The sequence below is a fragment of the Pteropus medius genome, unplaced genomic scaffold (assembly GCF_902729225.1).
Source record: "Pteropus medius unplaced genomic scaffold, Ma_sr-lr_union100, whole genome shotgun sequence".
NCBI classification, from domain to species: domain Eukaryota; kingdom Metazoa; phylum Chordata; class Mammalia; order Chiroptera; family Pteropodidae; genus Pteropus; species Pteropus medius.
The window spans coordinates 409819-430072 of NW_024342648.1; the positions used below are offsets into that span (position 1 = coordinate 409819).

General features: G+C 58.9%; 4 protein-coding genes across 7 annotated transcripts in view; 2 read left to right on the forward strand and 2 right to left on the reverse strand.

Moving 5' to 3' along the window:
• IDH3G (isocitrate dehydrogenase (NAD(+)) 3 non-catalytic subunit gamma) overlaps positions 1-6219 on the reverse strand; it is a 9434-nt gene extending 3215 nt beyond the window's left edge. Inside the window, exons 1-5 of one of the 2 annotated variants that reach the window (XM_039866968.1) lie at positions 6043-6219; positions 2290-2328; positions 1924-1935; positions 1596-1693; positions 1037-1149 (exon numbers count right to left, since the gene is read on the reverse strand). In XM_039866968.1, coding sequence (XP_039722902.1) covers positions 1037-1149; positions 1596-1693; positions 1924-1935; positions 2290-2328; positions 6043-6123 — 343 coding nt within the window. In that variant the 5' untranslated portion in view covers positions 6124-6219. The remainder of the gene's footprint in view (positions 1-1036; positions 1150-1595; positions 1694-1923; positions 1936-2289; positions 2329-6042) is intronic. The other variant, XM_039866969.1, reaches the window with a different exon arrangement.
• A 150-nt stretch (positions 6220-6369) lies between these two features.
• LOC120605906 (translocon-associated protein subunit delta) lies at positions 6370-10257 on the forward strand. Of its 2 annotated transcripts, XM_039866991.1 has the most exons (6): positions 6389-6545; positions 8365-8483; positions 9212-9286; positions 9479-9581; positions 9853-9905; positions 10093-10257. In XM_039866991.1, the coding sequence occupies exons 1-6, from the start codon at positions 6479-6481 to the stop codon at positions 10195-10197; spliced, it is 522 nt and encodes a 173-aa protein (XP_039722925.1). In that variant the 5' UTR covers positions 6389-6478; the 3' UTR covers positions 10198-10257. The 2 variants fall into 2 exon arrangements, with proteins under 2 accessions (XP_039722924.1, XP_039722925.1); XM_039866990.1 differs by lacking the exons at positions 9853-9905; positions 10093-10257 and having other exon boundaries at positions 6370-6545; positions 8368-8483; positions 9479-9691.
• A 3695-nt stretch (positions 10258-13952) lies between these two features.
• Positions 13953-20160, reverse strand: LOC120605890 (PDZ domain-containing protein 4-like). Of its 2 annotated transcripts, none has more exons than XM_039866957.1 (7): positions 19923-20160; positions 18723-18813; positions 18134-18232; positions 17125-17187; positions 16588-16689; positions 16179-16289; positions 13953-15999 (listed from the first exon to the last, which is right to left on the reverse strand). In XM_039866957.1, exons 1-7 carry the CDS (start codon positions 19973-19975, stop codon positions 14452-14454), a joined length of 2067 nt encoding a protein of 688 aa, XP_039722891.1. In that variant the 5' UTR covers positions 19976-20160; the 3' UTR covers positions 13953-14451. The 2 variants fall into 2 exon arrangements, with proteins under 2 accessions (XP_039722891.1, XP_039722890.1); XM_039866956.1 differs by having other exon boundaries at positions 19905-20160.
• The window catches only part of LOC120605930 (translocon-associated protein subunit delta-like), a 2968-nt gene continuing 2692 nt past the window's right edge, over positions 19979-20254 (forward strand). Inside the window, exon 1 of the mRNA XM_039867029.1 lies at positions 19979-20179. Coding sequence (XP_039722963.1) covers positions 19979-20179 — 201 coding nt within the window. The remainder of the gene's footprint in view (positions 20180-20254) is intronic.

Consider the following 20254-nt stretch of genomic DNA (forward strand, 5'->3'; position numbering starts at 1 on the left):
GTGCGCGCGCGCACGTGTGTGTGTGTACACGTACGTACGTGTGTTTGCTTCACTGATGGGTTCTGAGGAACTAGAAGAGCACCTGGCACATAGCAGACACTCAATACTTAATGAATAAATGAATTAATGAATGAATGAGGCTTGACAGCTGACCGGGAGGTCTTGCCAGACCCTGGAAGAGGAATGGCAAGACCAGGGTCTGGCTGGATAGAAAGTGAACACTTCTGCTTATTAACAGGCTGCTTGGCCAGGCTGGCACCAGCAAGCTAACCTTGATCAGGTTTACTATCAGGCCCTGCATTAAGGCGCTGCGCAAGCCCAGGGGTGGGCAGGGGCTGCCTAGAAAAGGCCACAGCCTGGCCTTGGCTGAACCCAGGGCACCCAGAGCAAGGGCAGACATTTGGAAAAGGCAGTAAGAGGGTGCTGAGTGCAGGCGGCCTTTCTCAGGTCCACCAGGGCCACCAGCTCCCCTGAGTCATGCCTTGCCTGGACTGCCTTCATCCAGAGTGTCCCGGGCACCCTGTGGTTGGCATGTCAGCCCCTCCACTTGACTGCCAGGTCCTGGGTCTCCACCCAGGCTCACACATTCCTCATGCCAAGCAGGTGATAGGCTAAAGTTTGCAGAATAACTGATGGAAGCAGTTTAAGAACCTGGACCAAACCAAGGCAAACTTGAGAGGAGCTAGAGTTCCTGTCTGCAACATCTACAGCTGAGCCAGCTGGAGCCAAGGCAGCAGGCAGAGGTTGAGAACTGTTTCTGTGGCACTTGGTTTGTGAAGACAGACTCTGAGGGTCAAAGCTGAACCCAGCAGAGAGGGGAAGGAGGAGTGAGACAGACCCCTGCACAGCCTAGTGCCACCGAGCTCTCAGAATCTCAGCACAGACGGGTCCCCAGAGGCTTCTGTCCACTCTCCAAGCACAAGGGTCCTCCCCAGCCAGAAAGGCCCTGAAGTCAGAGCCATGAGGCCCCGGGACAAGAACCAGCTCAGAGGTAAGTGAATCGTGCACAGCACCCCACCCTGACCCCCACGCTCACCCTTCAGGGCCACGCGGTTCCGACGGATGGCCATGATGGCGTTGCGGATGTCCTCTTCGTCAGCATTGGAGGTCACGTGCACCTCTTCAAAATCCACTGGCACACACGCATGCCTAGGGCAAGGCCAGGTCAGGGCAGCTGGCCCTGGACCTCCCTCGCGCCTCCTCTAGGAAGCCTTATCTGAACCACTGGCTGCAGAGGCCTCTCTCCTGCTGCCGCCCATGCTGCCCACCTTGACCTGGCTCTGACTGAGAGGTGACCGGGCCCACCTGCGACGACTCATGGGGACTCGCTTGAACTGCACAACACAGTAGGACTGGTGCCACCTACCCCATGCCCATGCCAGCCTGGTGGGATCTCCAGCACCTGGACGAAAAACCTGGGCTTACAGCCCTCCTGCCACTGGCTCACTGGGCACTTGGGCAGAGTGCCAGCAAGTAAGCTTCTGGGCTTACTGTCCCTCTAGCACAAAGTTCTCAGGGTGCCCCCTGGCTGGGCTTGGGGCACAGCCTTTCCTAGAGGGACAGGTCAAGGGGAGGCGGGCCCCAGGGCTCCACACCTGAAGACAGACTTGACGTGCAGCATGAGCTCCGGCCCGATGCCGTCCCCTGGGATCATGGTCACCGTGTGCCGCCCGCCATACTTAGCAGATGGAGGCTGGAAGGAGGAAGAAGGCGGGCTTTTAGTTCACTTCCTCTCACCAGCACTGACCTGCTGGGCTGGCCAGTCATCAGGTGCCACCTTGGGGTACCTTAGCCCTGTGCCCCACTTCATCCCAGGGGGCCCAGGATGACAGCAGCGGAAGCAGTCCCTGCCCTGCCTAGACTCGGGTCGATCCCAAAGCAATGAAAAGCCCCAAATCTAAACAGGCAGAGGAGGATACTTACAATTGTTTGTTGCTAGAGTGAGAACAGGAAGGAAGAAGACTCGGATCAGCCAAGGTTGGAGGAACAAGGCTGTGCCTTTTCCGTGAGATGCTGTCTAGCACAGTTCAGGTAAGGAGGTAAGGAGGACGGGTGGGTGACCTCTGGAGAATGTGCCATAAAGGGAAGGACACGGAGGGCCAAGGAGCAAGGAGGCACGGCACACACACGAGCACACGCACACATGTGTACATACGGTGTGCATGCATGCACAGTACATACACACACCTATGTATGCACACAGACGGGTGCACACATGCACAAACGCAAATATACACACGTGCAAGCGCACACATATCGTCACGCACACACACCTAGGCAGGTACTTACTGAGAAGCTCCTCTGGGGGGCGTCGTGGGCACCTCGAACCTGGAGAAGAGAACCCAGACGCTAATGGCTGCCGTCTATCCCAGAAGTCAATCTGGCAAGGAAGAGCCACCGTCCCCACCGTGCCCAGACAGGTCCCGCACGTCACTCTCTCCACGTCGTCCCGTCCACCTCACTCATGCACACTTGTCCAACAAACAGCAGCACACGGCACGTGCCAAATGGCTCCAGAGCCCCCATTTCTCAGGGACCACAGTGGAGGGACATCACAACTCTTAATACCTCCTTCAGCTCCACAGTCAGTTTTTTTAAAAAATGTTTAAGTCCCTCTCCCCTCTTTTCGTTGTTTCTGATTATTTTTTGGCCAATTGTTCCTGCTCGGTGATGTGCATAACATGGAAAAGTTGGCACAGTGAATACAGTACAATAGGGAAATTATGATAACAAACCCCAGGGCCACCATGACAAGCTTTTTACCATTTCTTGATCGTTTTTATTACAAAAGCAGCATATGGTCAGAACATGGAGAAAATCCAGAACATGGCAATCAGAAGACAAAGCACCCAGCTCCCCTGCTGCTGAGCACCGCCCCCCCCGCCCCAGGTCCACATAGAGACGGGCACCCTCAGCACTGTGGGGGATGGCCTTCCAAAATCAGAAATCTAAAGCACATTTGCAGGGAAAAAGTCAACCGTTTTTAGAGTAACAGACACCAACCTTTTGGAAGGCTTTTATAAAGGATTACAAAACCGCTTCATGGCCTACATGGATGACGAATGTTCCCAAGCCTGACTCAGAAACAGCCACGTTTGGCCATAGCGGTGCCATGCCTGACAGCTTCAGAGCAAAAGCCACCGAGCCATAGGACAGGTGCTGAGAAGTGATCCATCTGGAGTTGCCTCATTGTCCTTAAGGGAGAAGCCCACGCCCCAGGTCCCACTGGAGGGGGTCTACAGGCTGCACACTTTCCTCCGTGCTGTGTTCCACCTGGGAACATACCTGGGTGTCCCTCAATCCAAAGAGGCAGGGGCAGAGCCACGGTCCTCCTTGTCACTTGGGGATGCCCTGCCAATTTCCTACTGGAGCAGCGGCAGAGCATTCCAGCCAATGGCACAGTCACCATGGCCATTTCTCAAAAACCTGTGCCTTCTTGCTAGAAGTCTAGAAAGCTCGGGCAGAGGCTGACCGTCCCTGTCTGGGTCTCCTGGCCAGCATTCACAAGGCGCCCACTTGCACAAGCTTGGGCAGCACAGCTGTGCCACTCACCCACCCAAGCCAAGAGCTGGGGGGGGGACGACTGCTAGGACAAGAGGCTCCGGGGATATCTGCTGACCCATGACGCCCCTGGATCTGCAGCCACGGGCACACTCAGGGCTTTTGTTTTCCTTCTAGCACTTGTCAGTAACTGGATTCATCTTATTTGTAGACTCTCAATACAAACTTGTGGAAGGGGGCTTAGCCTGCCCTCCCTCCAGGAAGCCTTCCCTGAAGCCCTAAGGCTGTTGAGTATCGGTCCCTCCCCCACCCCCCAGGCTCCCAAAGTCCTACCTCAATTCCTCCCCCTCCAACCATAATCTCCCTATGTTATTGCTGCCTTGCTCCCTCCTCAATCCCTAAGCCCCTGAAAGCGGGCAATGTCTGTCTAGTCCCCTACTATCCTAGCCCAGAGCTAGGACACAGGAAACATTTTCTGAATGAATGAGCATATCAGAAATGAAGGAAGAGATGGGGAGCTTTGGGGCTAAAGAGACCTCAGTCCAAATCCACATGCACTACTCTTGGCAGCAAACGGCTTACCTTGCTCAGCGTCCCATCCTCACCCGAAGCTATGGAACACAGGTGCCTACTTTATGTGACTGATGGAAGGACTAAGCGAGAGGAGTACGGTACGCAAGCTGTTCAGTACCTAGCAGGGCACACAGGGCTGTGCAAAAGCATATGTGCCCCTGCACCCCAACAGCCCGTGTTCAAAGCTGGTGTCCAATGGGGGGATGTTGGGCTGACCCCTGCAACTCCCGGCAGTAATTCCTCCTGGGCTTTGGCCCTCTTAAGTCCGCTGGCACTGGACAGGTAACTCTGGCATGGTGGTGAGCCAGCAGTTGCACCAGGTCTGGCTGTACATCTGTGCGACCCCCTTCCTTGCCTTACATCACGTCGCCATCACCAAGGCTGGACCTCTACCTGGCCCCTGTGCTAGATGTTCCTTTGGGCTTTGGTCAAAGATGCAGAGAGCTCTCAGGATCAAGACCTTCCCTGGCCTTGCTCTGGAGAGATGCAGACACCTTCCTTAGGGGGTTACAAAGTTTCTGCCTCGCGTCCAGGCCACCCTGTGAAGCCACCCATCAAAAGGAGCTCAGCATGAGGCAGGATGAGATAAATGCAAAGGCCCCTGCTCATTCGTCAAGCAGGGGAGTGGGCTATCAGCCTTCCGTTCTTTGATGGTGCCGCAGAAACAAAGGAGTCCAGGATAGTATGTGTTCTCGCCAAAGGGCTCCCATACTCCACAGCTTAGGGAGGCTACTCTGCTTGGCATGTTTCTGTTGGATCAAGTGTCAATAGGGGCTGCATGTTTCCCCACAAGGTCCCAATAAGTGGGACCAAAGATCTCTAAAGGTTGCCATACCCAGGACAGCCAGTCTCAGGGCAAGGCACTGCCTGGCTACCAACTGTTCACAGCCCCCCTGGCCCGACCCAACATGGACACAAACACGCACGCAAGGGAGGTCAAGGAGACAAATGTCTTCACCCAGACCCTGTGGGAGCCTAACTGCCAGAGTCATCAGGGTCTCTGGAAAGCCTCTCATCACCAAGATAAGGGAAGTCGGCATTTTAAACAGACCTTAATAAAGTATAAGCTGTTACAGGACCATCCTTCCCAGGGATCAGAAAAGGGAAACATGGCAGATATGTCCACAAGGAGTGGCAGCAAAGTTGCAGGGTTCTGGAATGTCAGAGTTGGCTGGATCCTTTGAGAAAGAGAAACTGAAGCCCAGATAGAGGTGCCTGGCCTAAGGTCACACAGTGGGTCAGTGAGGTAGCTAGGCCTGGAAATCATCTCTCTTGTCCTCCTGGGGCCAGTCCTGGCTCACTGATGCTTCAAATGGCTTCCAACCCACCTAGGGACAAAATCATCCTCATTTGTATAAGGAGAGAGAAATCGGACCTGAGTAACGAAGATTCCGGTGGCCTCCCACCCCACCAGCTTCAGAAACCCTAGCTCCCGCCCATTCCAGGCGTCTGCGGGGCGGGGGGGGGGCGCTGGGGCTATAAGAATGTCTTGGGAGTTTGGGGTTACTGACAAAGTCCGATTCTCCATCTCCACCTGGACATGTGGCCAAGCAGTCTACAAGAGGGAAACCCTAGAAAGAAAGTCGACCGGGAAAGGGATTCTCAAAACGGTAAAAACGAGGCGGGCTAAGACACGAGACCGCCTTGGGAGAGGTCCCACAGGGACATTAGGGAAGCGACACTCGGGCCACAGTGGCCCACTCTTCCCATCTGGCCGAAGCTCCCCCGCCACAGGACGCAGACCCCTGGGAAAGGCGGACCAGGGCCAACTTTAGCCAATCCCCTCACTGACAACGAAGACGGCCAATCAATACCGGCACGCAGCTCTCTCCCCGCCCGCCCGCAGGGCCTGCAGCCAATCAGGCTCCAGGACGCTCTGGGAACGGAGGCCCCCCCCATCCAGCCCCGCCGAGGGGCGAGGACCCCTGGTGAACGCGGCTCTCCATGCAGCCCGCTCCCTACTCTCACCTCCCAAGAACGGCAGAGGAGTGCCGGCCTGAGCACTGCCTTCGCAGAGCCGCCAACGGCCTTCGCCACCTTCAACGCCATGACGGAAAGTGAGAACCACAGCACGTCCCGGCAGGCAGACACCGCTCTCGCGAGAGTTCGAAGGGGCGCAAACTCCAAGGAGAGGGCGCAGGCCTGGCAGTGCGCACGCGCGCAGCGCCTCGGTTCCTACGCCCCCTCCTGGCGCCGGGAGCGCCACCGCCGCCGCCATCTTGGGGGCGCCCAGCTGGGCCCCGGGTCCGGGGAGGAGACACGTCAGTGCTGCCAGCGACGTCACTGGCTCGCCCAGCCCGCCGGCGCCTGATTGGCTGCCGCGACCTCTTACGCGTCGCGCTTCCTCGTCTGCCCCTCGTGTTCAGTGGAGTCGCTCCCTTTTTACTTCGGCAGAGAAGAGGCGATGGCGGCTCTGGCATCTCTCGGCGCCCTGGCGCTACTCCTGCTGTCCGGCCTCTCCTGCTGCTCAGGTAGCGGCCTGGCCAGAGCTCGTTTCTGGCGAGCTTCTCTCCCACGACTGGTGGAGCGTGGCGGGGAGGTGGGGTGCGGGCGAAGCGGGGGTCTGGGTCTTCTTCCGAGAGGCAGGTGGCCTCGGTGCGGGACGACCAAAGCTACCACGCACTCCTGCACCACACACGTTTACCCAGCAGCCAGGCTGCAGGAAGAAATAGCCAGGTCTTTCCCTTGTCTGCTCCTGCGAGAAAGAGTCCCAGAGCCTCTCCCGTGTACCCGGCAGGGAAAGTGACACACGTCCCTGCTCTCTCTCCCGGAGCTCCCGGTCTCAGAGGAGGGTCGGACAGGAGCAAAGCTCTACAGTGTAGGGAGATAGGGGTGAGAAACTGGGCTGGTGGAGAGGAGCCACCTGACCCTGTGCGGCGGGGCCAGGCCTCCGCGGAAAGGGAGCAGGGATGGCCCAGGCACAGTGGCCATGAGCGTGGGAGAGTTAGATGGGAGCGGAAGAGATTAAGGTAAGGGAGGGTGGTCTTGAGTGTCACGCCAGACTGTTGACTTTTTCCCTGAGGCCCTGATGTATCCTTAAAGGGCTTTTCAGCACAGCTGAGCCACAGTCCGATCAATTGACATTCTTGAGGTATTCTTAACACCTAGTGGCATGGTTGAGCTGGGAGTGGAGTTCAGAAGTATGCTGAGGAGGAGGTCTTTGCAGGAGCCAGTGCTGGGTCTGGGGCCTGGACTGGGGAGGGGCCAGTTCCTGCGCATTCAGTTTACTCTTGGTGCCTCCAGTGTTTTCGCCAGCCTAACTGGCCTCCCTGCCTGCATCCTTCTCACCTATCCCTTGGGAATTCCCCATGCTGTCGCCAGCGATGTCTGGAAAGCACAAACCTTACTGGTAAAACCCTTTGGTGCTGCACGGCATCTGTAGGGAAAAGGCCAAGCTTCGCAGGGCACAGAAGGATCTGTAGGATGTGGCTCCTGAGAACACCGCCACCAGTGTCCTCATCAAGCATCTTATTCTTGCTGTCCAGATCCAAAGCTTCTGACTGCCTCAACCTAAGGCATGGCTCTGCCAGGACACTACATTTGGGGAGCAGTTGGCTGAGAACTTTACCAGGGGTAGCATTCGCTTAGCACCCTGTGACTTAGGTGGCACCCTTCTTTCTCTGTAGCCTCCAGCAGTGTGGAGATGGCTAAGACAGCATTCTTTCTCTCGGGGCAGCCCAGTTCAAGGGGACAAGTAGTGCTTCGGGATCCAGAACCTCTCCCATTTTCTTCCCCCGGGAAACACAGGGGCAAGTGTTGGCCTTCTGTCAACTGGTTGGAGGCAGAGACCCTTCTCTTCATCTCAAAAGCCCACGTGCGTTGCCAGCGGCACCATGTTTGGTGTCTGCAGAGGACGCCTTCAGTAAACTCTCCAGGGCTGTGCATGCCTCTGAATTGAGGTCAGCCTGGCCCCCTGGGCTTCTGGGGTGCTACCGGGCAGGCTATATCCCCAAACCATTGCATGGCTTTCCCTGTCCATAGGTCCAGGCACAGACGTGAGTTATGCAGTGAGTCCACCCAGCCCCACCTCACAGACTCACCTGTTCTTTCACTCACATTTAGGTTCCACCTCTACAAAGCCTTCCCGTTCCCCACACGCCCCCTTTGCCATTGCACTTCTGACCGATCATTTAGATCTGTTTCCCACACGCCCCCTGGCAGGGTCCGAAGGGCCCCATGTGTCCTCAGCCGATGAGGTGTGGGAGGCAGGATTGGGGTGGTACCTTCCGCCCCACAGCCCAGTGTGCACAAGCTAGGCCTTACCCAGGCATCTCTGCCTCCTCCCCACAGCAGAGGCCTGCATGGAGCCCCAGATCACCCCTTCCTACTACACAACCTCAGATGCCGTCATTTCCACTGAGACTGTCTTCATTGTGGAGATCTCCTTGACATGCAAGAACAGGGTCCAGGTGAGGCCGTGGGCGTTCAGCAAGGAGGGTGCTGGGGTGAGAGGTGGGCAGTGAGTCTGGGGCCCTGGGCATCAGCTCTTCTAAGCTGCCTGGTCTGCTTTGCCTAGGGGCAGTAATGTAGTAGATACTGCTGTGTCTTGAATGTACATGGAAGTGAGAAAGAGCCAGGGGTCAGTCCCAGGCATCCCTTTTCTGGTGGCTCTTTGCCAAAGTGTGTGTCCATGTGGGTGTTTTGTAATTTTAAGACTGAGCAGACCTTGCCTTCAGCCCCTGACCTTAACCTGCATCTCAAAGGTCCAAAGAAGGAAGTTGGGCCTTTTGGGGTACAACACTTCTTGGACGGCTCGTTGGGCACGCCCTGACCCCAGCACCCTCCTCCAGGCTCAGAGAAGTCACGAGGACACTTCAGCCATCCCGCCCTGTTCACAGTTAAGAGGCTTGCTCTGGGTTAGGGAGGCCAGGCCATAAAGGGAATGCACCCCCACCCCCACTGAGGAGACAGAGTAGTGACAGCATCCATGGGCATTGACTTCCTGGCCAGGCTCTGGGTTATGGCGGGCCTACATCCGTGGTTCTCGCGTGGTGCCCCTTCAGACACACTGCAGTTCCCGAGTATGCCCGACTTCCCTGCCCACAGGCCATGGGTGCAGCTCTGGGCAACACACTGGGGCCTCTGCCAACGGCCAAATAGGAGAGAACGTCACTTTCTCTTTGTCCCTTTCCCCCAGAATATGGCTCTTTATGCCGACGTCAGTGGAAAACAATTTCCTGTCACCCGGGGCCAGGATGTAGGGCGTTATCAGGTAAGGGATGCTGTGGTGGTGGTTTTGAGGGGAGGCCACCTGCTCACAGGTGTGACTTGAAGCCCTAGAGGTGGCCTGATCAGGCAGGGTCGGGGTTCTGTCTCAGGCCGCTGGTAGTGGTGCTGCGTTAACGCTGGCAGGGGGGCCTTGACGTGCCCACCGTGCCCACCCCCTGCCAAACACCCAACCCAGGTGTCCTGGAGCCTAGACCATAAGAGCGCCCACGCGGGCACCTATGAGGTCAGATTCTTCGATGAGGAGTCGTACAGCCTCCTGAGGAAGGTGAGTGCCACCTGCAGCTCCACCCAGGCCTGCAGGAGGGAGGGTACACCTGCTTCCGCAGCCACCTTCACCCCACAGTCCTGTCTTCCTGGAGCTCTGGGCCTCTAGGGCCTTTGCTGACAGAGTGACCAGGCGTGCGCCCTCCTGTCCACCCACCCCACCTTGTTTCTCCCTTGCCCATTTTCCTCTTCTTCCCGCGACTCAAGCCAGGTGTTCCTGCCCACTCACCTACCTCCCCCACGTGTTAAATATTTAACCTTTTTCCTCCACTTGCTCCAGAATAGCAGGGGCAAGTTCCATCATCCCACCCTTGTTCACAGTCAGCGTGGACCATCGGGTGAGTGGGCCGGAGAGGCTGGCCTTGTCTCGGGAAGCAGCGAGCACACAGCAAGCATTGCCTTTTGGAGGGTGGGGGCTGGACCGTAGTCGGCTAGTATGTCTTTGTGACCCAGGAGGGTGACTGGAGCTGGCTGGCCCCCTCGCCCGCCCCTCCCCTGAGCTGGCTTTGGCCTCCTTTCTTGCAGGGTACCTGGAACGGGCCCTGGGTTTCCACCGAGGTGTTGGCTGCAGTCATCGGCCTAGTGGTCTACTACCTGGCCTTCAGCGCCAAGAGCCACATCCAGTCCTGAGGGCGGCACCTGCGCCCCCCTTGCTTCTTTCAATAAAACAGTTACTGTCTGTCACAAGCATTCAGGACATTGCTTCTCACTTGCGTTACCACACCTGGCCTTCCACGCAGGCACAGCGGGGCGGCCAGCATCCCCTGGTTCACCCAGACAATGCAGCGTTAAGCAGGAACAGGACCAAAACCCCCACGCAGGTGTTTGCTTCGCTCTTTGCCAACGCAGGCTCTTTCCTCGGCCCCCAGCTAAGCCTTCCATGCCCAGTGTCCCCAGTGCCCACCTCTGTCTCTGGTGGCCCGCACATACTGTCTTCTGGCAGAGAGGACTGCCTCATTCTCTCCTGTCCTCTTCCCAGTCCTCTGGCCTGCTGGATGTGAGTCTCCCTGTGGCCTGCCTAGGGAAGGGCCCTCTGACTACCTCCCATGGGAGGGAAAATGCCTGGCTTCACCAAAATCCAGCCGTCAGCAGCACACAGACGCAGCCCTGTCCAGCCTGCGGAGTGCTTCCTGTGTTTGGAGCCCTAGGCACAAGCCACATACTGAAGTACTTCCCATGCTTTTCCTGTGTCGCATTGAGTGCCCCTATCTTACTGATGCAGTTGAAGCTGATACCCCCTGGCAGCTGTCCGGGGGGGTGTTTGTCATTCTAAGCACTGCACCCCATCCCCTCCATGTCGCCTCCCAGCGTGCACTTCCTTCCCGGGGTCGGAGGGGACATGTAGAAGGCACAGGAAGGAGAGACGACCCAGACGCTCGAGCCTCCGAGGAGCCCGTTGCCAGCTTCTTGGAGTTTGGCCTTGCCCCTCCCCTTAGTGACCCCTCTCCCTGAGCACCCGGTGCCCTCGGGACAACAGGCAGTCATGCCCCTGCCTGCCCTGTGCTTGGGTCAATCTGAAGCCCTGCCCAGTCCAGTTTCACGGCGCCACCCATGGCCACAGAGGTGGTGAGAGCCCCGGGGTCCAAAGGGGCTGGGTGCAAATCCCAGGGGAGTCCTTCCCACCCGCACAGCCTGAGTTGATTTGCTCAGCAGTGGAGTGCTGACTGCCTCCTTCGGGGTGTCAGTGAGGGGTCATTGGGCCCAGCTGGCAAAGCCTCAGGCATCCTGGTGCTTAATCACAATCAGCTGTTACCGAAGAGCTAATGGCTGTGCAATTAACGGAGGCTTCCAGAGAGGTTCCACTCAGGAGGGTAGTCCCGAAACCTACCACGGAGGGCACGGGGCTCCTCGCTGCCTGGGCCTTGTGCTTTATGGCAGTAGGAAAGGCTGGGAGCATGGAGGCTGGGAGTAGCACGTGACCCAGGACTGCCTGGGGACCTTCTTCAGACTAGGGGACATCAGCCTCTCCTCGCTTGTCAGGATGGGGGCAACTGGCAGGAATTCTGAGAGCTGGGTCCTCGCTTCAAGGGTACAGCAGGAGTTGAGGCTCAGATTCCCCTGAGGACCAAGTCAGGCTAAGGCCACTGGCTGCTGGGGTTTCTGGATTCTGAAGAAAAATCAGCGGAGGGAGCCCAAGGGGGGCACCTACTGGCGGTGACTGGTGCTCCCCCACCATTGCTAAGGAGCAAAGGGAGAACAGCCCTGGTGTCCTGTAACAGTCTGTGTGGGGCAGGTGCTCAGAGGCCTGGCCAGGCAGGAAGTGAGGCAGGCACAGAGGTCCAGTGGCTCTTTTTGATCCTGGCTCTACCACTCCACCAATGGCAATGGGACCCTAATGTGAAGTCACTGTCCTAGGGTGTCAGTAGCCAAGAGCTGCCAGCTGTCCTGGCACCACCTCCCCCACTCTCCCAGAACCAGTGAGAACCCGACACAGAGCTGGCTTTTTCATTCAGCCAAGGGACTCCAGGTTCCAGGCCTGTCCCGGCCCACATCCCGGGAGCACTGGGCCTCCAGCACCCTCACTGGAGCAAGAACGGGGTGCTTCCAGAGCTATCAAAGTGAGCTCCCCAACGGCTGCGGAGGGATACCCAAGGAACAGTTAGCCTCAGTCTCCAACTCTGCCCAGTTTTCTGCGGCCGGGGCTGTGCCCTTGGAGCCCCATCCTCCCCCACGAAGGACCTCGCACTCTCCCCTCCCGAGGAACGGGACTGGTCACAAGGGTCTATGTACCTAGCCCTCAGCGACAGAGGCCTCAGAGGGCTGAGAAGTGGGCGTCTCCAGCCCCTGCCATTCACCCCTTTTCACCAGCGAACCCTTTCCTCCCTCCCAACCCACTGGTGATCCAGCCCTCAGTGTGATGGCTTGCCCTCCCAGCTGCTCAGACAGCAGCTGGACAGATGCGGCCCACTTGGGAACCAGCCTTCCCAGCAGGGCACTAAGCTTCTGGGGACATGGACTCAGACTTCTCGCTCACACCCATCTCAGCCAATTAGCGGAATTAACAAGAGGTCTACATTGTTTCAAGAGAATTTTAATGCGTCCTTGCCCACTTCAGCTGCTGACAGCCTCCAGTGTCTTCAGGAGACAGCTCCTTCATGGCCACACCCACGGAGCCCTGACGTTGCTGTCTTTGGGCCCTGGTACCCACCCAGCCTGGAGCATGGTTCCTGAGACTTAGCGGATGCCTGGTGACTTGCTGCACTGAATGGAACCACAAGCATCTGGCTGCCCCCCTGGGAGTTCCCGAGCCAGAAGGGCCCGCTGCAGCCGCCCAGGTACTCATCCATCTGGCCAAGACATTTACTCTGCATCTCGTATGTGCTAGGCACTGCGGGGGGCCCCAAACAGGGAGGGTAGCTTGTGTCTTCGAGAAGCTTCCCAGCAGCTCCTTGCTCCTGCTAGGGGTCTTCCAGAGCAGGCCAGAAGGGGTGGGCGGAACCTGCTTCTCTCCAGCTCCACCACGCCAGTGGCAAACCCCAACATCAGTCCTCTGCCGTCCTTCCTTCATCTGGGGACCACCCCTGTAACCATGTCACACCACTGAAATGATTCAGGTGATCCTGTCATGCCTCCTCCAAGGGAAGAGGACATTGACCTCGCTGTTTTTCCTCAGTGACACGCCAGGGAAGCTGAGGCACAGCTTTCAACTGGCCCCAGCCCTCACGTGCCCTGCCCCTAGCCGCACCCCTAGCCCCACAACCCTCCCCCACCTCAAACCTACATCTCTTCTCCCAGCACGATGAGAATGAACACAGTGAGGCCAAGGGGCACCATAAAAAGGTAGCTTGCTTTATTCTCACGATGCCAGTGGGGAGCAGAGATGGGCAGCCTGTCCTCAATCTGGGGGTCTCTGAGCCAGAGGGGATCCAGGGGGCCTGAGGCCAGCTCTCACTAAATGTGCCAGTCTCTGAGGGCTGTCTGGTACACACCTGCAAAGCGGGGTACAGGGCATCTTCTCCCCAGTCAGCCCAGCTGGTCGGTCACACCTCTCACTGGGTCTAGGCCGCTCCCTCAACTCCATGTGGGTCTTGTCACCAGGGTCTTCTGCTGCTCCTCACGGGGCTTGGCTTCTGGACCTCTTACGTCTAAGCCCTCTAAGCCCTCTAAGCCCTCGTAAGAGAAGCTACACTCCACGTGGAGTCAGACACAGCCCCAGGCTCAGTTATTTCTTCTTGGATGGACACTGCTCCCTCAGTCCCCCCAATCTTGGCTCTCCCTCGGTCACAGAGGAGGCGGCCCCCAGTGTGAGCCTCACGAGCCATGTCAGAGGCTCCCTGTCCCACACCTCAGAGTGGAGGCCAGCATGAAAGCTGCTTACCATTCTTCCCTTCCCCTGGCTACCCCCTTCCCTCCGCCCCCTCCTGTCTTCCTTCCCCCCACCAGCCCTCACTAGGGGGTTCCACCTTTGACAGGCTGCCTGAAGGAGCTGCCAGCCCCCAGGGCAGGTCCACAAAACAGAAAAACAAGTGGCAAGCACAGAAGAAGAGAAAAACCACAAAAATCAGGGTTGCCTTTTTCTACAAATAGTGGAGGCTCCCAGCAGGGGGAGAAGCTATGTTCAGCTCAAAGCTGGACATTCTCTTGTGCTCAGCTGACTTCCCTGTCCCTAAGTACCCATGCTGAGAGAGCACTGGAGTGGTGTGCATGAGCGTGTGCGCGTGCGTGTGCCTGGGCTCGTGTCACACACACGTGCACACAGCTCAAGGGGTGCCCCTTCTCCTTGGGGGCTTCTCTCTGTTAAAAAAGGCCTGTGCGTACACACAGACACACACATACTAGATTCTAAGGGAAAGCAGGGGATTGGGGTTCCTGGAGGCTCGCTGGACCCGGACTGGGGCAGAGGGCCCCCACCCTGGGGCACAGCCCGGCTCCCATCACGGTGGCTCAGACGGTGGTGACCGAAAGCAGAGGGTTGTAGACCCGCTTGCCGTCGGCCGAGCGAGTGCCGTGGGCCAGCATCTCCTGGATGGTGATCCAGTTGTCTAGAATCTTCTTGTTCCGCTTCTTCATAGTTTTGCGGTGGCTCAAGGCGATGATGTTGAGCTCAGTCTTGCTGTCGCCGTTCTGCTGCTCCCTCAGGCACTCCAGCCGGCTCTGCATCATGAACTCGCGCCGCTTCCGCTGCTCCCGGGCCCGGATCAGGTGCTGCTTCCGCTCCTCCTTGCTCCAGTAGCGGCCCATCTTCATTTCACTCACTGCGTCGTCGTCAGTGGTCATGCCGCTGCGCTCCTCCCGGATCTTCAGGGCCCGGGCTTTTAGGAGGCGATCACGCACGGGCCGCTTGGCCACATAGCGGGTCCCATCGCTTCGAACCTTGACCTTCCACTCCATGCGGGGTGCTTCGGTGGCCGCCGCTGCTCCACCCACCCGAGGGCCACCAGCCAAGACCAAGGGGCCATGGCCCAGCTCCTCCAGGCCACGTGGCGGGGCCAACTGCAAGCAGCTGTGGTAATGCTCACTCTCCTGGCCCTGGCCTCGGTGGCGCCGAGAGAGGTAAGGGCTGCTCTCGGGGCCCACGCGCTCCAGGGTCACCCCCGTCTTGGGGCCGCGGCGGACACGCTCCTCTGAATGCTGTCTCCGACCCACCTCGGGGTCCCGAGAGAGGGATCGGAACTTGGAGGGGCTCCCCTGTGGAGGAGGAGCCGCCTTGGGATGGGCGGCGACAGGGGGACCAGCAGGGGTCCGGTTCAAGTTGGAGTTGCCAGCAGCGGCCCGCCTCAGGGGGCTCTCCGGCTGGGGCTCGGTGATCAGTGGCGTGCTGCGACAGCTCTCCCCGGTGTTGTAGGCGCTGGTGCTGTCCTTGTCAGACTTCTCGGGCAGCTCGGAGATGTCGGACAGCTCGTGCTTCTTGGGCTCGCCAGCCCCCAGCTCGTAAAGGCTCTCCTCCTCCAGCAGCCAGGCTTTCATGCAGCGCTCCCGCAGCTGCTGCATCTTCTGCGCCCGCAGGATGTTCCGGCACTTAAACTCCAGGTGCCGTAGCTCCTCCTCCAGCATGGCCATCTCGTGGCCCAGGCTCTCGTTGCGGTTGACGTCCAGGGCGCTGTTGCCGCCCGAGGCCCGTGAGAAGAAGAGGCCCAGCTGGTTGCCGTTCTCCAGGTGGCACTTGATCTCCAGCAGCTCGCGGTAGCGCTCATACTCCTCATCAGTGAGGCCAGGGACGTCACCACCCCCCAGCCCAGCCCCCTCGGCCAGGAGGGAGTCCATGCTGAAGTGGAAGTCTCGGCTCTGCAGGGCGTCCCCCTGCAAGCCAAACTTGCGCAGAGTCCCGGGCGTGTTGGTGGTGCTCAGGGGCTCATCCCCCAGCAGATCGTGCTCGGAGCTCTCCTCATTTCGGGTGCTCTCATCAGTCCGACCCACCCCGCTGTCCAGCTCCTGGCTGTTGCTCAGGCCTGGGCCCACATCGGGGACCCCTTGTTCCTCTTCGTTTCCAAGCTGGGGCAGAAAGATGAGTCCCACTCAGTCTGGGTCCCACTGGCAGAAGGCGCCGCGGGAGGGTGCGGATCAGAAGGGCTTTGGGGTCTGGTCCACCTCTCATGTACCCCCCCCAACCCCTCCTCTCTATCCCCTCCCTGCTTACCCTCCCCACCACCTGCCTTTCCCCGCTTCCTCACCTGCTGGGCGGGGGGCGATTTCAGCTTCCGCACTCGCGGGTCCCCCTCATTCTCTAAGGCCAAGTCATCCAGTAGGTCATCCCGGTCACTATCCTTCCATCGCTTCGCCAGCTGCACAGACAGAACCATGCTGTCCCCACTGCCTTGAGGACGTCCCCAGACACCCCTTCAGTTGCCCCAAGGTCCCATACTCAGCCTCTTGGTCTCAATGAAGTTAACAAACCAAGAGAGGGGGTGCTCCCAGCCCACTCAGCCATCAGAGGCCAGAAGGGGAAAGGGGCCCTGGGACACCGCCAGCCAGTCATCAGTGCTAAGTCGTTAGCCCATCTGTGCCCTTGTGACATCGGCAGCTTCCGAGACAGAAAGCCCGATGTCAGGGGACCCAAGACATCCTGTCGGGCACACACACCTGGCTCTCAGGCCGGGCCACCAGCAGGGAGATGTTGGTGTTCTCCTCCTGACTCAGGATGGCCACCGCTTCTTCCCGGTTCTGGACATCCACACCATTTATCTGTGGCAGGCCAAGGGACAGTCAACAAGGACACCGGGGCTGGTTCTGGGATGGGCCCTGGATGAGTACCCTGGACTAGGATGGGCTTTTTCATGCTTTGGTAGGATGAAAAGAAGTGGAAGGTGCCTAGGGAGAGGACAGCCTGGCCCGTGCGTGCAAAAGTACACGTGTTCAAAGGACAGCTTGGAGTGGGAGATGTGCTCACATCTGGGGGATGGAGAGAGGCTTGCAAGGTGCCAGAGCAGATCCCATGGGCACGAGGGAGCCACCCAGGGCAGCCGTGAAGGAGAGATGAGACTCTGTGCAACCCAGCCCCGGTTTCAGGCGCGGCAGGGTGCCTGGTACCAGGCAGGACACAGCTGGGATCAGCTAAGGACAGGTGGTGGGTCGGCCGGCGTGGCGGGGCTTCAGGTCAGGCCTGCCCGCGCTGCTCACCTGGATGATTCGGTCTCCCTCACGGATCCGGCCGTCTTTGGCTGCAATGCTGTTGGGATTCACCTGCAAGGCACATACATCCTGGGGACTCGGCACCTCCGCTAAGGTGCCCTTCTAGTACGAAAGGGCAGCCTCACCTCAGGGGCCCCCAAAGCAAATCAAAGGCTCCTTATTTACTCCCTCGCTCCAGCTCAGACCAGCAGCTTCCAAGCTCCAAGAGGCGGGGACGGAACAGTGAAACTGGGACTAGTCACCTCTCCCCAACTCGAGATGCCAACTTGTCGACCAAAAGCTCCCAACCCCTGCCCTCCGCCCCCATGTCCACGCCCAGCTGACACTCCTACACTCTTTTGCATGGAAACCTGTTCTTTTTCGTGTCAGAGCCTAGGCATATGCAGGAAGTTGGCTACTATCCCATACTTTGCCATACTCAAAGACATCGGCAGTAGGATATTCATACGAAGGCTAATTGATTGGGGTACCACTACGGTGTGGATGGGAGCGGGGGAGCCGTCCTCCCTCCTGCAGACACACAGACATCTGCCACAGACAGGTGGGGGACAATGACCCCCGTGGGGACCAGGACGGCTGGCTGCAGGTCGTGGGAGAGAGAACAAAGCCTGGCAGGGACCTTATCCTGCGCCTCGACCTTGCTCACTGTCCCACCCCGGCCACAGGTATACTGGAGAAGGCCGCCAGACTAGATACACACTGAAGCCATTGGCCGCCCTGGCCTCGCCCACCAGCACCCTCCCTGTGATGCCAAGTAAGCCCTGTTCCTGACAGCTGCGTCATCAAGGGCGGCCTTAGAGTCCTGGGCAGTGTGGAGAGGATGAGGGGCTAGGATGAGCCAGCCCCTGCCTCAGCACCCGTGATGCCCATTCCTCTCACTGGTGCTACACAGATGGGCGTCATCAAAATCCAGCTTTGAGGTCCTAGCCCACAGGAAGACAGCATGGGGCTCCGCTACCTTCTAAAAGACCCCACCTCCATACCCCACACCTCATACCTCTCCAACGTAGATACCCAGGTCCTCTTCGTCATCGGTGCGGTAGCAAACCATCAGGCCCAGCTTGTCCCGGTGGCTGGCCTTATACAGCTCCACCTCCTGCCACAAGGGGTGCGGGGGGGAAGCAGAGGAAGAAAGTCCGGAAAAATGTGAGCAAGGACCCACGCTGCACGGGTGGCAGCCGCGGCCCAGCCCTGACCCACAGGGCTCGCGCTTCACCTGAGCCGAGTTTCTAGCCCCCGGTTCGAGGGTCTCGCTTACCATCCCCAAATGGCGCATGTGACCAGTGGTCTTCCCTACCAGGAAATGCCCAAGACACATATAAGACATGGCACGTACAGGACACAGACGTATGCGAGACACACACTCACCAACAGAAACTGAACATGGGACCTCACCCGTGCCCTCCCTGACTCAGCCAGACTTGGCCGGTGAGCCTGAGTAACCAGCCACACACTGGAAAGGGCCACAAGACCCAGCCACCTGGGGGCAGCAGGAGCCAGGCCTGAGCGGGGCTGCAGACAGCCGTCCTGGGGTTGGCACCCAAGGCCGGCTGCGAGCCCTAGCCTGACCTGGTCGCCCGGCTCACCTCATACTCCAGCTCGTCCATACGGTCTGCCTCCTGCGGGCCGCCCTCCAAGAACTCCGCTGGATCATAATACTCATGGCTGATGGGGGGGCTGCCCAGGAGAAGGGGGGGTCAGGCAGGCCATCTGCTCTTCCCATGCCCTAGCCCCAGCTCCCAGGCTGGCCAGTCCCAGGGCACTAAGCATGGAGCCCCGCTCTGGGCGCACCCTCCTCAGGGGAGACAACCCGGCTGCCTCTTCTAGAACGCCCTCCTGAGCTACATGCATCCATGCATAGACCAGGAATGGATCTCGAACGGGAGTGTGTGGGGGTCTAGAGGTCCACACTGGGGACCCAGGCATGCCAACCCCTCCCACCCTGTCCCATACCATCCCCTCTAACCGTGCCAGCTGGCAGGGACCGACTTTTCCAAACTGTGGGTGCCCTTCCCGCCCGGCATTGGCCCCACTCATGCAACGCCCCCAGGAGTTATCCAGGCCCCGAGGACTGATAGGGAGCAGGGAAGGACCAACTATATCTCAAGTAGTGGCCCTCCTTGCCCCGAGGCTAAGCTTGGCTGCTGGTGGCCCTGGGCCTACCTCTCTGCTGCGAGAAGGGGGTCCCGGAACCCCCTCCCTGCAGCCGGGGCTTAGATAGCAGAATGAGTCCGCGCTCACACAGTCATGAGCCAGCAGGCCAGGATGAGAGGCCCTTCTTCCGAGCAGGCCAAAGAAAGAAGCCGAAGAGATGGAAGAAATTCAGAGCAGGGAGAGAGATGAGACAGACAAGGATGCAAGAAGATTCAAGAGATGATGCTCGTGAGGCAGAAGACGATGGGGCAGCAGAAGAGAGAGGATGGAGGAGGAGAGGACCTCAACCTTCCAGCAGCGAGGTCCCTGGATGATCCTCCCTTGGCCCTGGGAGTAGATAAATGGGGAACCTGCATGTCAGCCTCCCCCGGCCCCTTCCCCGGCTGGTGTCCAGCCTGAGGTCACAGGCCCGGAGGTTTCTGAGCCTTTGGGTGCCATAGTCAGCTCCGGAGGCCAAGGAACCTGCTTCCTGCCCGAGACGGCAAGCCAGTCGGGGTCTCCCTGCCACAGCCAGAGCTGCAGCAAGGTAGCTTCTGGGTGGCGTAGAGATGGCTGCCCCTGGTGGCATGTCCTCTCTGGAGGCAGGGCCCGGGGCCCTCCTGAGGGCGACTCACAGCTCAGACAGGACGTACGGCTCCAGGATGACCATGGGCGGGGTGGGCGGGCGCAGCTTGCCCAGCGCCATGATATGCTCGAACGTGATGTCAGTCTGAGTGCCACTGTCCACCAGCTGCAGGTCATGGCAGGAGCCATCCCCCCGGAGGCGGGGGCTTCGTCTCAGCACCTGGATCACCAGGGGCTCCTTGGAGGAGCGCAGGGCCTCCAGGGTTTGCTCCTGAGACAGCTTGGAGAGCTCCTTCCCGTTTACCTGCGGCAGAGACACGCCCCTGTGAGAATCCGCTGACTCACACTCCAATCTGCTGAGCCAAGAAATCTGCTTCCACCTTTGGCCCTGCTTACCCTT

What these genes read in the sequence shown, in the direction of transcription:
- LOC120605906 (XM_039866991.1), top strand. Translation starts at nt 6,479, where the DNA reads ATGGCGGCTCTGGCATCTCTCGGCGCCCTGGCGCTACTCCTGCTGTCC. An exon ending in CGGCCTCTCCTGCTGCTCAG is followed by an intron (nt 6,546 to 8,364) that starts GTAGCGGCCTGG and finishes TCCTCCCCACAG; the next exon opens with CAGAGGCCTGCATGGAGCCC. An exon ending in GAGGAAGGTGAGTGCCACCT is followed by an intron (nt 9,582 to 9,852) that starts GCAGCTCCACCC and finishes GCTCCAGAATAG; the next exon opens with CAGGGGCAAGTTCCATCATC.
- LOC120605890 (XM_039866956.1), bottom strand. Translation starts at nt 19,975, where the DNA reads ATGGCGCTGGGCAAGCTGCGCCCGCCCACCCCGCCCATGGTCATCCTG. An exon ending in TGGGTATCTACGTTGGAGAG is followed by an intron (nt 17,188 to 18,133) that starts GTATGAGGTGTG and finishes TGTGCCTTGCAG; the next exon opens with GTGAATCCCAACAGCATTGC. An exon ending in AATCGCCCCCCGCCCAGCAG is followed by an intron (nt 16,000 to 16,178) that starts GTGAGGAAGCGG and finishes TTTCTGCCCCAG; the next exon opens with CTTGGAAACGAAGAGGAACA.